The 19,478-nt window shown below is 40.9% G+C and overlaps 1 protein-coding gene across 1 annotated transcript; it reads right to left on the bottom strand.

The window, feature by feature from the left end:
* Positions 1-4,142: 4,142 nt before the first annotated feature.
* Positions 4,143-9,861, bottom strand: LOC138305872 (MAM domain-containing protein 2-like). The gene is made up of 4 exons (XM_069246134.1): positions 9,793-9,861; positions 9,261-9,456; positions 4,650-4,787; positions 4,143-4,332 (listed from the first exon to the last, which is right to left on the bottom strand). The coding sequence occupies exons 1-4, from the start codon at positions 9,859-9,861 to the stop codon at positions 4,151-4,153; spliced, it is 585 nt and encodes a 194-aa protein (XP_069102235.1). The 3' UTR covers positions 4,143-4,150.
* Between the last annotated feature and the right edge of the window lie 9,617 nt (positions 9,862-19,478).

Below are 19,478 nucleotides of genomic sequence, written 5' to 3'. Positions count from 1 at the left end.
GTCCCCATGTAACACAGTCACACAGTAGACATACTGACCTGTGTGTAGTCCCCATGTAACACAGTCACACAGTAGACATACTGACCTGTGTGTAGTCCCCATGTAACACAGTCACACAGTAGACATACTGACCTGTGTGTAGTGTCCCCATGTAACACAGTCACACAGTAGACGTACTGACCTGTGTGTAGTGTCCCCATGTAACACAGTCACACAGTAGACATACTGACCTGTGTGTAGTGTAGTCCCCATGTAACACAGTCACACAGTAGACGTACTGACCTGTGTGTAGTCCCCATGTAACACAGTCACACAGTAGACATACTGACCTGTGTGTAGTGTCCCCATGTAACACAGTCACACAGTAGACATACTGACCTGTGTGTAGTGTCCCCATGTAACACAGTCACACAGTAGACTACTGACCTGTGTGTAGTGTCCCCATGTAACACAGTCACACAGTAGACTACTGACCTGTGTGTAGTGTCCCCATGTAACACAGTCACACAGTAGACATACTGACCTGTGTGTAGTCCCCATGTAACACAGTCACACAGTAGACGTACTGACCTGTGTGTAGTGTCCCCATGTAACACAGTCACACAGTAGACGTACTGACCTGTGTGTAGTGTCCCCATGTAACACAGTCACACAGTAGACGTACTGACCTGTGTGTAGTGTCCCCATGTAACACAGTCACACAGTAGACGTACTGACCTGTGTGTAGTGTCCCCATGTAACACAGTCACACAGTAGACGTACTGACCTGTGTGTAGTGTCCCCATGTAACACAGTCACACAGTAGACATACTGACCTGTGTGTAGTCCCCATGTAACACAGTCACACAGTAGACGTACTGACCTGTGTGTAGTGTCCCCATGTAACACAGTCACACAGTAGACGTACTGACCTGTGTGTAGTGTCCCCATGTAACACAGTCACACAGTAGACATACTGACCTGTGTGTAGTGTCCCCATGTAACACAGTCACACAGTAGACATACTGACCTGTGTGTAGTGTCCCCATGTAACACAGTCACACAGTAGACGTACTGACCTGTGTGTAGTGTCCCCATGTAACACAGTCACACAGTAGACGTACTGACCTGTGTGTAGTGTCCCCATGTAACACAGTCACACAGTAGACGTACTGACCTGTGTGTGTAGTGTCCCCATGTAACACAGTCACACAGTAGACATACTGACCTGTGTGTAGTGTCCCCATGTAACACAGTCACACAGTAGACGTACTGACCTGTGTGTAGTGTCCCCATGTAACACAGTCACACAGTAGACATACTGACCTGTGTGTAGTGTCCCCATGTAACACAGTCACACAGTAGACGTACTGACATGTGTGTAGTGTCCCATGTAACACAGTCACACAGTAGACGTACTGACCTGTGTGTAGTGTCCCCATGTAACACAGTCACACAGTAGACATACTGACCTGTGTGTAGTGTCCCCATGTAACACAGTCACACAGTAGACATACTGACCTGTGTGTAGTGTCCCCATGTAACACAGTCACACAGTAGACATACTGACCTGTGTGTAGTGTCCCCATGTAACACAGTCACACAGTAGACGTACTGACCTGTGTGTAGTGTCCCCATGTAACACAGTCACACAGTAGACGTACTGACCTGTACTGACTAGTGTGTGTAGTGTCCCCATGTAACACAGTCACACAGTAGACGTACTGACCTGTGTGTAGTGTCCCATGTAACACAGTCACACAGTAGACGTACTGACCTGTGTGTAGTGTCCCCATGTAACACAGTCACACAGTAGACATACTGACCTGTGTGTAGTCCCCATGTAACACAGTCACACAGTAGACATACTGACCTGTGTGTAGTGTCCCCATGTAACACAGTCACACAGTAGACGTACTGACCTGTGTGTAGTGTCCCCATGTAACACAGTCACACAGTAGACATACTGACCTGTGTGTAGTGTCCCCATGTAACACAGTCACACAGTAGACATACTGACCTGTGTGTAGTGTCCCCATGTAACACAGTCACACAGTAGACGTACTGACCTGTGTGTAGTGTCCCCATGTAACACAGTCACACAGTAGACATACTGACCTGTGTGTAGTGTCCCCATGTAACACAGTCACACTACTGTGTTAGTCCCATGAGACTACTGACCTGTGTGTAGTGTCCCCATGTAACACAGTCACACAGTAGACATACTGACCTGTGTGTAGTGTCCCCATGTAACACAGTCACACAGTAGACGTACTGACCTGTGTGTAGTGTCCCCATGTAACACAGTCACACAGTAGACATACTGACCTGTGTGTAGTCCCCATGTAACACAGTCACACAGTAGACGTACTGACCTGTGTGTAGTGTCCCCATGTAACACAGTCACACAGTAGACGTACTGACCTGTGTGTAGTGTCCCCATGTAACACAGTCACACAGTAGACATACTGACCTGTGTGTAGTGTCCCCATGTAACACAGTCACACAGTAGACATACTGACCTGTGTGTAGTGTCCCCATGTAACACAGTCACACAGTAGACGTACTGACCTGTGTGTGTGTGTCCCCATGTAACACAGTCACACAGTAGACATACTGACCTGTGTGTAGTGTCCCCATGTAACACAGTCACACAGTAGACGTACTGACCTGTGTGTAGTGTCCCCATGTAACACAGTCACACAGTAGACATACTGACCTGTGTGTAGTGTCCCCATGTAACACAGTCACACAGTAGACATACTGACCTGTGTGTAGTCCCCATGTAACACAGTCACACAGTAGACGTACTGACCTGTGTGTAGTGTCCCCATGTAACACAGTCACACAGTAGACATACTGACCTGTGTGTAGTGTCCCCATGTAACACAGTCACACAGTAGAATACTGACCTGTGTGTAGTGTCCCCATGTAACACAGTCACACTGACATACTGACTACTGACCTGTGTGTAGTGTCCCCATGTAACACAGTCACACAGTAGACATACTGACCTGTGTGTAGTGTCCCCATGTAACACAGTCACACATGTAGACGTACTGACCTGTGTGTAGTCCCCATGTAACACAGTCACACAGTAGACGTACTGACCTGTGTGTAGTCCCCATGTAACACAGTCACACAGTAGACATACTGACCTGTGTGTAGTCCCCATGTAACACAGTCACACAGTAGACGTACTGACCTGTGTGTAGTGTCCCATGTAACACAGTCACACAGTAGACATACTGACCTGTGTGTAGTCCCCATGTAACACAGTCACACAGTAGACATACTGACCTGTGTGTAGTGTCCCCATGTAACACAGTCACACAGTAGACGTACTGACCTGTGTGTAGTCCCCATGTAACACAGTCACACAGTAGACATACTGACCTGTGTGTAGTGTCCCCATGTAACACAGTCACACAGTAGACGTACTGACCTGTGTGTAGTGTCCCCATGTAACACAGTCACACAGTAGACGTACTGACCTGTGTGTAGTGTCCCCATGTAACACAGTCACACAGTAGACGTACTGACCAGTGTGTAGTGTCCCCATGTAACACAGTCACACAGTAGACATACTGACCTGTGTGTAGTGTCCCCATGTAACACAGTCACACAGTAGACGTACTGACCTGTGTGTAGTGTCCCCATGTAACACAGTCACACAGTAGACGTACTGACCTGTGTGTAGTGTCCCCATGTAACACAGTCACACAGTAGACATACTGACCTGTGTGTAGTGTCCTCATGTAACACAGTCACACAGTAGACATACTGACCTGTGTGTAGTCCCCATGTAACACAGTCACACAGTAGACATACTGACCTGTGTGTAGTCCCCATGTAACACAGTCACACAATAGACGTACTGACCTGTGTGTAGTGTCCCCATGTAACACAGTCACACAGTAGACATACTGACCTGTGTGTAGTGTCCCCATGTAACACAGTCACACAGTAGACGTACTGACCTGTGTGTAGTGTCCCCATGTAACACAGTCACACAGTAGACGTACTGACCTGTGTGTAGTGTCCCCATGTAACACAATCACACAGTAGACGTACTGACCTGTGTGTAGACATCTAGCGTCCCCATGTAACACAATCACACAGTAGACGTACTGACCTGTGTGTAGACATCTAGCGTCCCCATGCAACACAGTCACACAGTAGAAGTACTGACCTGTGTGTAGACATCTAGCGTCCCCATGTTGGCCCCATTCATGTTGTACCAGTAATCCAGACAGTACTGTTGGCCTGGGTTAAGTACAGGCGACAAGAGCTTGGCTTGGTATCCACTTCGTTGTGGACTTGAACCCTCCACAAATAGGTAATGTCCTGTCCCTGTTAGATACAGACGGCTAAGTTTCTTTCAAAATCAAATGCTGTTTTTATTTGGGTGAGAAAAGTCTGCTGTCATATCTTAAAACCAAATTTACCGCAGCACAAACATCGACTTGTTATCAATAAACAAGATATGCTTATATTGATATATATGTTACCTTTACAGCTGGTGGTCAGTATCATTTAGCTGTTAACAGTATAGTCCGGATGATAGCAGCGCTATACCTGTCTGCTGCCATAGCTTAAAGAAGGGTGCCATCTAGTTTATTTTTAGCATCATTTACCAGCTAGCAGTCTTGTCCCTGTTATACCAATACCTGTAGTGTGGTCACCGTTAGGACCCGTGTCCAGTGATGGCGTGGACCCAGAGTTTAGTGTCCAGTCGAAATTGTCCGTGGTATCCTGTACCCAGGAACACGTGTCTTTTTCAAAGTCACAAGGGTCATCAGCAGCGCCTTTAAAAAAAGCGATCAATCAGAACTCATCACCGGCTTTCTTCTCCACATACTTATTATACATATAAAGTGTCTACAGATGGACACTATGACGTGCGCATGCGGCGTGTGTGTTTTGCGGATAGATACTGTATCCTGTGGATGGGAGAGAGGACTACTGCAACTTGATGAATAATTGAATATACATTTTCTTAGTACTATTTGATTTCACCGCTGCCCGTTTCCACTTTTTACGTATTTCTTATTAATACATGAAGGGGGGCATCCTTTATATTTAGTGTTTGATTTGACACAGGACAAATGTGAGGACAAGACCAGCTGACACTTTTGACACCTGTGACCTTGAATGAAGGTAATAGTGATTCATATAAACAAGTTTAGTAGCCTTTCATCATATGTTACAGATCAAGTATTTTTAGTCCTTAGCGATTTAATCCTAATTGAGACTTGTTGTCACGAAGGAAGGTCAAGGTCATTCATATTTAAAAAAAATAACCTGATAGCCCTTTATATCAGTATGTGACATACCCTAAGTCTATAGGTCTTCTTTAACTTGGAAATATCTCAATTAAAAATGTAGTTTTTGCCGGTCCCTGAAACCTTGAATGAAGGCCAAAGTCATTTATATTAAGAAACTTGGTCGCCTTATATTTCGGCATACTACGGGACTAACTCCAGGTCTCTCTGCCTTTCATGACTTTAAATTTGTTTAAAGATTTCAATGTTTTGACCTCTTTGACCTTGAAGACCAGCAATATCTGCTATAAAGGCGGAACTGATAATTACATAAGCATATTACATAAGACCTTTTTAACGCTAATTGATAATTATAAATATGATAGTAGAAATGAAATCAGAAGAAATCTAGTAAAATCAGATGAATTCCAGTTAAGAAAAGAAATTTTTTTTAAGAGTCTGTATCAACTGTGCTATAGTTTGAGATAATTGCTTGTTTATCATCAATTACTTTATACTATAATCACAAAACCTGTATTGAAATATCCAAAAGTGTGAGTACAATTACCCACCCTCAAAAAATTATCTGGAGCATTGCATGTGTGTATGTGTGCACGTGAGCGCGCGCGTGTGTGTATACATTTATATATTGTGTTACGAATCTTGGGACCCAATGACATAGGTGAGAGACATAAATATGGCGGCATCAGTATTTGTTATTATTACCCATGATGCAGTTCGGTATTGCATGTGTCATACTAATTACCGGAATGATGTTACGGATATTGTAGACCGACAAACAGCGACAAGACTTAACTATGTAAATACATTACATCTTGTTCGTCTCCATTCAATTCTTCTTTTCTTATGTCCGTGTATAAAACTCTATTTTCTGCAGTCTAATTAGTCCAAAAAAATGTCTGTTTAGGGTTACATTGGCAAATAAGATAGGGTCGGTAGGTCGGGAGGATTCTTTTTTTGTTGTCTTTCACTCTAAAATAATGGCCGGAACCGGAGTCTGAGATCGAAAACCAAACTTTCAATTTTTTTCGTAAAAAAGCGGGAAAAAAATTGGGGTCGGGGGTAAAAAATTAGGGTAACCCTAAACAGACAAATTATTTGTTTGGCCTTACTGATCTAACAGTTATATTGGTACGGTTTGAAGGATTAGGATTCTCCTCTATTTCCCCCTCTGGTTAGCCGTGAAATACCTAAATTTCACAATGAACTATCCCAACACTACATATGCTATCGTCTGCATAAGGATTATCAAATTTAGAATTAGGATTAAAAATAAAATCAAAATATAGAAATTAATCATTTATTTACTAATATAATCATGTTTTTCTTGTCGCAACTGTTAAATAATAAATTCAACTAATGTATTTTTTTATCGAGCTCAAATTTGCAAAACTACAATCTTGTGATGATCGCAAGCCCTTAGATCTATCTATATATTGTGACAAGCCCTTAGATCTATCTATATATTGTGACAAGCCCTTAGATCTATCTATATATTGTGACAAGCCCTTAGATCTATCTATATATTGTGACAAGCCCTTAGATCTATCTATATATTGTGACAAGCCCTTAGATCTATCTATATATTGTGACAAGCCCTTAGATATATCTATATATTGTGACAAGCCCTTAGATATATCTATATATTGTGACAAGCCCTTAGATATATCTATATATTGTGACAAGCCCTTAGATATATCTATATATTGTGACAAGCCCTTAGATCTATCTATATATTGTGACAAGCCCTTAGATATATCTATATATTGTGACAAGCCCTTAGATATATCTATATATTGTGACAAGCCCTTAGATATATCTATATATTGTGACAAGCCCTAAGATATATCTATATATTGTGACAAGCCCTTAGATATATCTATATATAGTGACAAGCCCTTAGATATATCTATATATTGTGAAAAGCCCTTAGATATATCTATCTATTGTGACAAGCCCCTAGATCTATCTATCTATTGTGACAAGCCATTAGATCTATCTATATATTGTGACAAGTCCTTAGATCTATCTATATATTGTGACAAGCCCTTAGATATATCTATATATTGTGACAAGCCCTTAGATATATCTACATATTGTGACAAGCCCTATCTAGATATTGTGACAAGCTATCTATCTATATATTGTGACAAGCCCTAGATCTATCTATATATTGTGCAAGCCTAGATCTATCTATATATTGTGACATCCTTATATATATTGTGACAAGCCCCTAGATCTATCTATATATTGTGACAAGCCCTTAGATCTATCTATATATTGTGACAACCCTTAGATTATCTATATATTGTGACAAGCCCTTAGATCTATCTATATATTGTGACAAGCCCTTAGATATATCTATATATTGTGACAAGCCCCTTAGATCTATCTATATATTGTGACAAGCCCTTAGATCTATCTATATATTGTGACAAGCCCTTAGATCTATCTATATATTGTGACAAGCCCTTAGATATATCTATATATTGTGACAAGCCCTTAGATATATCTATATATTGTGACAAGCCCTTAGATCTATCTATATATTGTGACAAGCCCTTAGATATATCTATATATTGTGACAAGCCCTTAGATATATCTATATATAGTGACAAGCCCTTAGATATATCTATATATTGTGACAAGCCCTTAGATATATCTATATATTGTGACAAGCCCTTAGATCTATCTATATATTGTGACAAGCCCTTAGATATATCTATATATTGTGACAAGCCCTTAGATATATCTATATATTGTGACAAGCCCTTAGATCTATCTATATATTGTGACAAGCCCTTAGATCTATCTATATATTGTGACAAGCCCTTAGATATACCTATATATATTGTGACAAGTCCTTAGATCTATCTATATATTGTGACAAGCCCCTAGATCTATCTATATTTTGTGACAAGCCCTTAGATATATCTATATATTGTGACAAGCCCTTAGGTCTATCTATATATTGTGACAAGCCCCTAGATCTATCTATATATTGTGACAAGCCCCTAGATCTATCTATATATTGTGACAAGCCCTTAGATATATCTATATATTGTGACAAGCCCTTAGATATATCTATATATTGTGACACGCCCTTAGATATATATATATATTGTGACAAGCCCCTAGATCTATCTATATATTGTGACAAGCCCTTAGATCTATCTATATATTGTGACAAGCCCCTAGATCTATCTATATATTGTGACAAGCCCTTAGATCTATCTATATATTGTGACAAGCCCTTAGATATATCTATATATTGTGACAAGCCCTTAGATCTATCTATATATTGTGACAAGCCCTTAGATCTATCTATATATTGTGACAAGCCCTTAGATTTATCTATATATTGTGACAAGCCCTTAGATCTATCTATATATTGTGACAAGCCCTTAGATTTATCTATATATTGTGACAAGCCCTTAGATCTATCTATATATTGTGACAAGCCCCTAGATCTATCTATTTATTGTGACAAGCCCTTAGATCTATCTATATATTGTGACAAGCCCTTAGATCTATCTATATATTGTGACAAGCCCTTAGATCTATCTATATATTGTGACAAGCCCTTAGATCTATCTATATATTGTGACAAGCCCTTAAATCTATCTATATATTGTGACAAGCCCTTAGATCTATCTATATATTGTGACAAGCCCCTAGATCTATCTATTTATTGTGATAAGCCCTTAGATCTATCTATATATTGTGACAAGCCCTTAGATCTATCTATATATATATTATAATCCAGTCATGATTGTTTAATGCTTAAAGTTACAATAATGCTACAGTAAAATGTATTCGGACCCGGAAACCCTGGATGGAATCCCTTTTCATCCCTATTAGTCATTTAAACTACTTTCCTAACAATTATATATTTTTTTGGTAATATTTGTAAAACCAGGTACAAGGTAGTTGAACACGTGGTTCTTATATTAGTTTAATATGACGTCACGTCAAATTGTGCAGTACAACACTTACGACAAGAACAGCTGACGTCAGCAGAAAGTTCGATGTCGTCAATCGCGATGTCTCCTAGATAGCCATCACCACGAACGCCCTCTATGAGCAGGTTGAAGTCATTAGGTTGTGAGTGGACTTTGGTACAACTCTCCCGCCAGGCGTCGCCCTTATCGCCCACATAAGACAACACCTTCTTCTTATTGCCATGACAGTCCTTCAAATAATCCAAGGAAATGTACTGCAAATTACTAACGTGACGCTACCCAAAATGGAACACTTCTAAAATAGGTGATACAGAATTTTCAGTTTACCATCTAGCCATAACTGTCCTGAACAAAAATTGATGTGCTGACTAAAAACTATGCCAATTTAATATATCATTTTCTTTCCAGTTGCTTATAATCTGTATTTAAAAATGAAAATAATACTGAGACTTGAATAAACTAAAATATGTTTGAACTCTCTTTAAATGAATTCAAACAGTTTTTTTATAACTGGGCATTAATCAATCAAACTGTATTTAGGAGCGTTCCGTTTTGGGTACTCAAACCTGCTGAAACACAGGGATGGACCGGCATGCTTCAAAGCTCTGTATTGTTATGTATGACACTAAATACATGTAGTTATGAGATAAGGGAGATAACTCCTATATTTTTTATCAATACATCCTATAAAGTTCACATAATTAATTTAGGTTATAGAACTTTCTAGAATATCATCATCGTATAAACAAATATGTTTGTAAACATGTTGATTATAATTAGAGATCTAGAATGATCTATTTCCAGAAAGTTCTGTGTGTTTATTTGTTTACTGTTTTTAGTTAGATATTTCTAGAAGTAGAAGGTTCTCCAATATTCTTGAATTACGGTTTAGCTATATATACTCCAGCTGTCCAAGGCTAATCAGAACTGTAATGAGACCTGTAATAAGACATATCAAGAATTGTACAGCGCCATATAAGATTCTATTGGGAGAGCTATTGTGACTTTATCTGTGGATTATTACAACACTTTGTGTGGATTTATTCATATTGCCTGGAACTTTACAAATCATCGGTGGACATTCAATTTCCTTGTGGATTTGTGATTATTGTTAATTTGAAACCTGGAAGGATCAAGGATTATACCAGGACATTCGCATACAGATAAGTAACACTTTAAATCATCGTACTACTCTTGTACCACCACCAATTACTTTAGATATTGTAAACCATCTCTGTATAATATTGTATATATAATTAAATTGTGTTTTGAATTTAGCTGCTGGTTTCTCCTTTCTGTTATTCGTTAATGTAACAGAATTTATAAATATATGCACTGCTGACAAGTAAACAAATCATGAAATTAAAAATAAAGGCATCTATTCGTGGAATATTAAGAAAAAAATCTGGATTCAAACACAAGTAAGATAATTTTTACAATTATCTTCAAAAAGCGTTCCAATTTGGGTAGCGTCACGTTACACAAATTAGGACGAATACGCCGAGATCGTGTTCAAAACGACAAAGAAAACGGACGACACTTGGTGAACGACGCCGACAAAAGACAAGAGATCGCTATAGCCTTATGAATAGGAGTTCATCTCGGATTGTTTTTGTTTTAAAGAATTAGGCTTGTCTAGAAATCAAAGTGAAAAAGAAAATAGGGAACATTAACCAAGTGACCGTTATACATGAACCTTGTTAATTGGTTCGTTAAAACGCTCAATAGTCTTGTTAGAGTTATGGTCCTAGACAGAGGATGAGAATGACTGGCGTACCTTGGTGTAGTTAGAGATATGGTCTTTAAACAGAGGATGACAATGACGGGCGTACCTTGGTGTAGTTAGAGATATGGTGTTTAGACAGAGGATGACAATGACTGGCGTACCTTGGTGTAGTTAGAGATATGGTCTTTAGACAGAGGATGAGAATGACTGGCGTACCTTGGTGTAGTTAGAGATATGGTCTTTAGACAGAGGATAAGAATGACTGGCGTACCTTGGTGTAGTTAGAGATATGGTCTTTAGACAGAGGATGAGAATGACTGGCGTACCTTGGTGTAGTTAGAGATATGGTCTTTAGACAGAGGATAAGAATGACTGGCGTACCTTGGTGTAGTTAGAGATATGGTCTTTAGACAGAGGATGAGAATGACTGGCGTACCTTGGTGTAGTTAGAGATATGGTCTTTAGACAGAGGATAAGAATGACTGGCGTACCTTGGTGTAGTTAGAGATATGGTCTTTAGACAGAGGATGAGAATGACTGGCGTACCTTGGTGTAGTTAGAGATATGGTCTTTAGACAGAGGATGAGAATGACTGGCGTACCTTGGTGTAGTTAGAGATATGGTCTTTAGACAGAGGATAAGAATGACTGGCGTACCTTGGTGTAGTTAGAGATATGGTCTTTAGACAGAGGATGAGAATGACTGGCGTACCTTGGTGTAGTTAGAGATATGGTCTTTAGACAGAGGGTGAGAATGACTGGCGTACCTTGGTGTAGTTAGAGATATGGTCTTTAGACAGAGGATGAGAATGACTGGCGTACCTTGGTGTAGTTAGAGATATGGTCTTTAGACAGAGGATGAGAATGACTGGCGTACCTTGGTGTAGTTAGAGATATGGTCTTTAGACAGAGGATGAGAATGACTGGCGTACCTTGGTGTAGTTAGAGATATGGTCTTTAGACAGAGGATGAGAATGACTGGCGTACCTTGGTGTAGTTAGAGATATGGTCTTTAGACAGATGATAAGAATGACTGGCGTACCTTGGTGTAGTTAGAGATATGGTCTTTAGACAGAGGATAAGAATGACTGGCGTACCTTGGTGTAGTTAGAGATATGGTCTTTAGACAGAGGATGAGAATGACTGGCGTACCTTGGTGTAGTTAGAGATATGGTCTTTAGACAGAGGATGAGAATGACTGGCGTACCTTGGTGTAGTTAGAGATATGGTCTTTAGACAGAGGATAAGAATGACTGGCGTACCTTGGTGTAGTTAGAGATATGGTCTTTAGACAGAGGATAAGAATGACTGGCGTACCTTGGTGTAGTTAGAGATATGGTCTTTAGACAGAGGATAAGAATGACTGGCATACCTTGGTGTAGTTAGAGATATGGTCTTTAGACAGAGGATAAGAATGACTGGCGTACCTTGGTGTAGTTAGAGATATGGTCTTTAGACAGAGGATAAGAATGACTGGCGTACCTTGGTGTAGTTAGAGATATGGTCTTTAGACAGAGGATAAGAATGACTGGCGTACCTTGGTGTAGTTAGAGATATGGTCTTTAGACAGAGGATGAGAATGACTGGCGTACCTTGGTGTAGTTAGAGATATGGTCTTTAGACAGAGGATGAGAATGACTGGCGTACCTTGGTGTAGTTAGAGATATGGTCTTTAGACAGAGGATGAGAATGACTGGCGTACCTTGGTGTAGTTAGAGATATGGTCTTTAGACAGAGGATGAGAATGACTGGCGTACCTTGGTGTAGTTAGAGATATGGTCTTTAGACAGAGGATAAGAATGACTGGCGTACCTTGGTGTGGTTAGTTAGACAGAGATAAGAATGACTGGCATACCTTGGTGTAGTTAGAGATGTGGTCTTTAGACAGAGGATGAGAATGACTGGCGTACCTTGGTGTAGTTAGAGATATGGTCTTTAGACAGAGGATAAGAATGACTGGCATACCTTGGTGTAGTTAGAGATATGGTCTTTAGACAGAGGATAAGAATGACTGGCGTACCTTGGTGTAGTTAGAGATATGGTCTTTAGACAGAGGATAAGAATGACTGGCGTACCTTGGTGTAGTTAGAGATATGGTCTTTAGACAGAGGATGAGAATGACTGGCGTACCTTGGTGTAGTTAGAGATATGGTCTTTAGACAGAGGATAAGAATGACTGGCGTACCTTGGTGTAGTTAGAGATATGGTCTTTAGACAGAGGATAAGAATGACTGGCGTACCTTGGTGTAGTTAGAGATATGGTCTTTAGACAGATGATAAGAATGACTGGCATACCTTGGTGTAGTTAGAGATATGGTCTTTAGACAGAGGATGAGAATGACTGGCGTACCTTGGTGTAGTTAGAGATATGGTCTTTAGACAGAGGATGAGAAGAATGACTGGCGTACCTTGGTGTAGTTAGAGATATGGTCTTTAGACAGAGGATAAGAATGACTGGCGTACCTTGGTGTAGTTAGAGATATGGTCTTTAGACAGAGGATGAGAATGACTGGCGTACCTTGGTGTAGTTAGAGATATGGTCTTTAGACAGAGGATGAGAATGACTGGCGTACCTTGGTGTAGTTAGAGATATGGTCTTTAGACAGAGGATGAGAATGACTGGCGTACCTTGGTGTAGTTAGAGATATGGTCTTTAGACAGAGGATGAGAATGACTGGCGTACCTTGGTGTAGTTAGAGATATGGTCTTTAGACAGAGGATGAGAATGACTGGCGTACCTTGGTGTAGTTAGAGATATGGTCTTTAGACAGAGGATGAGAATGACTGGCGTACCTTGGTGTAGTTAGAGATATGGTCTTTAGACAGAGGATGAGAATGACTGGCGTACCTTGGTGTAGTTAGAGATATGGTCTTTAGACAGAGGATGAGAATGACTGGCGTACCTTGGTGTAGTTAGAGATATGGTCTTTAGACAGAGGATAAGAATGACTGGCGTACCTTGGTGTAGTTAGAGATATGGTCTTTAGACAGAGGATAAGAATGACTGGCGTACCTTGGTGTAGTTAGAGATATGGTCTTTAGACAGAGGATGAGAATGACTGGCGTACCTTGGTGTAGTTAGAGATATGGTCTTTAGACAGAGGATAAGAATGACTGGCGTACCTTGGTGTAGTTAGAGATATGGTCTTTAGACAGAGGATAAGAATGACTGGCGTACCTTGGTGTAGTTAGAGATATGGTCTTTAGACAGAGGATAAGAATGACTGGCGTACCTTGGTGTAGTTAGAGATATGGTCTTTAGACAGAGGATGAGAATGACTGGCGTACCTTGGTGTAGTTAGAGATATGGTCTTTAGACAGAGGATAAGAATGACTGGCGTACCTTGGTGTAGTTAGAGATATGGTCTTTAGACAGAGGATAAGAATGACTGGCGTACCTTGGTGTAGTTAGAGATATGGTCTTTAGACAGAGGATGAGAATGACTGGCGTACCTTGGTGTAGTTAGAGATATGGTCTTTAGACAGAGGATGAGAATGACTGGCGTACCTTGGTGTAGTTAGAGATATGGTCTTTAGACAGAGGATGAGAATGACTGGCGTACCTTGGTGTAGTTAGAGATATGGTCTTTAGACAGAGGATAAGAATGACTGGCGTACCTTGGTGTAGTTAGAGATATGGTCTTTAGACAGAGGATAAGAATGACTGGCGTACCTTGGTGTAGTTAGAGATATGGTCTTTAGACAGAGGATGAGAATGACTGGCGTACCTTGGTGTAGTTAGAGATATGGTCTTTAGACAGAGGATGAGAATGACTGGCGTACCTTGGTGTAGTTAGAGATATGGTCTTTAGACAGAGGATGAAAATGACTGGCGTACCTTGGTGTAGTTAGAGATATGGTCTTTAGACAGAGGATGAGAATGACTGGCGTACCTTGGTGTAGTTAGAGATATGGTCTTTAGACAGAGGATAAGAATGACTGGCGTACCTTGGTGTAGTTAGAGATATGGTCTTTAGACAGAGGATGAGAATGAATGACTGGCGTACCTTGGTGTAGTTAGAGATATGGTCTTTAGACAGAGGATGAGAATGACTGGCGTACCTTGGTGTAGTTAGAGATATGGTCTTTAGACAGAGGATAAGAATGACTGGCGTACCTTGGTGTAGTTAGAGATATGGTCTTTAGACAGAGGATAAGAATGACTGGCGTACCTTGGTGTAGTTAGAGATATGGTCTTTAGACAGAGGATAAGAATGACTGGCGTACCTTGGTGTAGTTAGAGATATGGTCTTTAGACAGAGGATAAGAATGACTGGCGTACCTTGGTGTAGTTAGAGATATGGTCTTTAGACAGAGGATGAGAATGACTGGCGTACCTTGGTGTAGTTAGAGATATGGTCTTTAGACAGAGGATGAGAATGACTGGCGTACCTTGGTGTAGTTAGAGATATGGTCTTTAGACAGAGGATGAGAATGACTGGCGTACCTTGGTGTAGTTAGAGATATGGTCTTTAGACAGAGGATAAGAATGACTGGCGTACCTTGGTGTAGTTAGAGATATGGTCTTTAGACAGAGGATAAGAATGACTGGCGTACCTTGGTGTAGTTAGAGATATGGTCTTTAGACAGAGGATGAGAATGACTGGCGTACCTTGGTGTAGTTAGAGATATGGTCTTTAGACAGAGGATAAGAATGACTGGCGTACCTTGGTGTAGTTAGAGATATGGTCTTTAGACAGAGGATAAGAATGACTGGCGTACCTTGGTGTAGTTAGAGATATGGTCTTTAGACAGAGGATGAGAATGACTGGCGTACCTTGGTGTAGTTAGAGATATGGTCTTTAGACAGAGGATGAGAATGACTGGCGTACCTTGGTGTAGTTAGAGATATGGTCTTTAGACAGAGGATAAGAATGACTGGCGTACCTTGGTGTAGTTAGAGATATGGTCTTTAGACAGAGGATGAATGAATGACTGCCGTACCTTGGTGTAGTTAGAGATATGGTCATTAGACAGAGGATAAGAATGACTGGCGTACCTTGGTGTAGTTAGAGATATGGTCTTTAGACAGATGATAAGAATGACTGGCGTACCTTGGTGTAGTTAGAGATATGGATCTTTAGACAGAGGATGAGAATGACTGGCGTACCTTGGTGTAGTTAGAGATATGGTCTTTAGACAGAGGATAAGAATGACTGGCGTACCTTGGTGTAGTTAGAGATATGGTCTTTAGACAGAGGATGAGAATGACTGGCGTACCTTGGTGTAGTTAGAGATATGGTCTTTAGACAGAGGATAAGAATGACTGGCGTACCTTGGTGTAGTTAGAGATATGGTCTTTAGACAGAGGATAAGAATGACTGGCGTACCTTGGTGTAGTTAGAGATATGGTCTTTAGACAGAGGATAAGAATGACTGGCGTACCTTGGTGTAGTTAGAGATATGGTCTTTAGACAGAGGATAAGAATGACTGGCGTACCTTGGTGTAGTTAGAGATATGGTCTTTAGACAGAGGATGAGAATGACTGGCGTACCTTGGTGTAGTTAGAGATATATGGTCTTTAGACAGAGGATGAGAATGACTGGCGTACCTTGGTGTAGTTAGAGATATGGTCTTTAGACAGAGGATAAGAATGACTGGCGTACCTTGGTGTAGTTAGAGATATGGTCTTTAGACAGAGGATAAGAATGACTGGCGTACCTTGGTGTAGTTAGAGATATGGTCTTTAGACAGAGGATGAGAATGACTGGCGTACCTTGGTGTAGTTAGAGATATGGTCTTTAGACAGAGGATAAGAATGACTGGCGTACCTTGGTGTAGTTAGAGATATGGTCTTTAGACAGAGGATAAGAATGACTGGCGTACCTTGGTGTAGTTAGAGATATGGTCTTTAGACAGAGGATAAGAATGACTGGCGTACCTTGGTGTAGTTAGAGATATGGTCTTTAGACAGAGGATAAGAATGACTGGCGTACCTTGGTGTAGTTAGAGATATGGTCTTTAGACAGAGGATGAGAATGACTGGCATACCTTGGTGTAGTTAGAGATATGGTCTTTAGACAGAGGATAAGAATGACTGGCGTACCTTGGTGTAGTTAGAGATATGGTCTTTAGACAGAGGATGAGAATGACTGGCGTACCTTGGTGTAGTTAGAGATATGGTCTTTAGACAGAGGATAAGAATGACTGGCGTACCTTGGTGTAGTTAGAGATATGGTCTTTAGACAGAGGATGAGAATGACTGGCGTACCTTGGTGTAGTTAGAGATATGGTTTTTAGACAGAGGATAAGAATGACTGGCGTACCTTGGTGTAGTTAGAGATATGGTCTTTAGACAGAGGATAAGAATGACTGGCGTACCTTGGTGTAGTTAGAGATATGGTCTTTAGACAGAGGATGAAGAATGACTGGCGTACCTTGGTGTAGTTAGAGATATGGTCTTTAGACAGAGGATGAGAATGACTGGCGTACCTTGGTGTAGTTAGAGATATGGTCTTTAGACAGAGGATAAGAATGACTGGCGTACCTTGGTGTAGTTAGAGATATGGTCTTTAGACAGAGGATGAGAATGACTGGCGTACCTTGGTGTAGTTAGAGATATGGTCTTTAGACAGAGGATGAGAATGACTGGCGTACCTTGGTGTAGTTAGAGATATGGTCTTTAGACAGAGGATAAGAATGACTGGCGTACCTTGGTGTAGTTAGAGATATGGTCTTTAGACAGAGGATGAGAATGACTGGCGTACCTTGGTGTAGTTAGAGATATGGTCTTTAGACAGAGGATGAGAATGACTGGCGTACCTTGGTGTAGTTAGAGATATGGTCTTTAGACAGAGGATGAGAATGACTGGCGTACCTTGGTGTAGTTAGAGATATGGTCTTTAGACAGAGGATGAGAATGACTGGCGTACCTTGGTGTAGTTAGAGATATGGTCTTTAGACAGAGGATGAGAATGACTGGCGTACCTTGGTGTAGTTAGAGATATGGTCTTTAGACAGAGGATAAGAATGACTGGCGTACCTTGGTGTAGTTAGAGATATGGTCTTTAGACAGAGGATGAGAATGACTGGCGTACCTTGGTGTAGTTAGAGATATGGTCTTTAGACAGAGGATAAGAATGACTGGCGTACCTTGGTGTAGTTAGAGATATGGTCTTTAGACAGAGGATAAGAATGACTGGCGTACCTTGGTGTAGTTAGAGATATGGTCTTTAGACAGAGGATGAGAATGACTGGCGTACCTTGGTGTAGTTAGAGATATGGTCTTTAGACAGAGGATAAGAATGACTGGCGTACCTTGGTGTAGTTAGAGATATGGTCTTTAGACAGAGGATAAGAATGACTGGCGTACCTTGGTGTAGTTAGAGATATGGTCTTTAGACAGAGGATAAGAATGACTGGCGTACCTTGGTGTAGTTAGAGATATGGTCTTTAGACAGAGGATAAGAATGACTGGCGTACCTTGGTGTAGTTAGAGATATGGTCTTTAGACAGAGGATAAGAATGACTGGCGTACCTTGGTGTAGTTAGAGATATGGTCTTTAGACAGAGGATGAGAATGACTGGCATACCTTGGTGTAGTTAGAGATATGGTCTTTAGACAGAGGATAGAATGACTGGCGTACCTTGGTGTAGTTAGAGATATGGTCTTTAGACAGAGGATGAGAATGACTGGCGTACCTTGGTGTAGTTAGAGATATGGTCTTTAGACAGAGGATGAGAATGACTGGCGTACCTTGGTGTAGTTAGAGATATGGTCTTTAGACAGAGGATAAGAATGACTGGCGTACCTTGGTGTAGTTAGAGATATGGTCTTTAGACAGAGGATAAGAATGACTGGCGTACCTTGGTGTAGTTAGAGATATGGTCTTTAGACAGAGGATGAGAATGACTGGCATACCTTGGTGTAGTTAGAGATATGGTCTTTAGACAGAGGATAAGAATGACTGGCGTACCTTGGTGTAGTTAGAGATATGGTCTTTAGACAGAGGATGAGAATGACTGGCGTACCTTGGTGTAGTTAGAGATATGGTCTTTAGACAGAGGATGAGAATGACTGGCGTACCTTGGTGTAGTTAGAGATATGGTCTTTAGACAGAGGATGAGAATGACTGGCGTACCTTGGTGTAGTTAGAGATATGGTCTTTAGACAGAGGATGAGAATGACTGGCGTACCTTGGTGTAGTTAGAGATATGGTCTTTAGACAGAGGATGAGAATGACTGGCGTACCTTGGTGTAGTTAGAGATATGGTCTTTAGACAGAGGATGAGAATGACTGGCGTACCTTGGTGTAGTTAGAGATATGGTCTTTAGACAGAGGATAAGAATGACTGGCGTACCTTGGTGTAGTTAGAGATATGGTCTTTAGACAGAGGATAAGAATGACTGGCGTACCTTGGTGTAGTTAGAGATATGGTCTTTAGACAGAGGATGAGAATGACTGGCGTACCTTGGTGTAGTTAGAGATATGGTCTTTAGACAGAGGATGAGAATGACTGGCATACCTTGGTGTAGTTAGAGATATGGTCTTTAGACAGAGGATGAGAATGACTGGCGTACCTTGG

This window comes from Argopecten irradians, chromosome 13 (assembly GCF_041381155.1).
Source record: "Argopecten irradians isolate NY chromosome 13, Ai_NY, whole genome shotgun sequence".
NCBI classification, from domain to species: Eukaryota; Metazoa; Mollusca; class Bivalvia; order Pectinida; family Pectinidae; genus Argopecten; species Argopecten irradians.
Note: the sequence above shows the minus strand (reverse complement) of the source record. Positions and strands in the feature narration are given on the sequence as shown.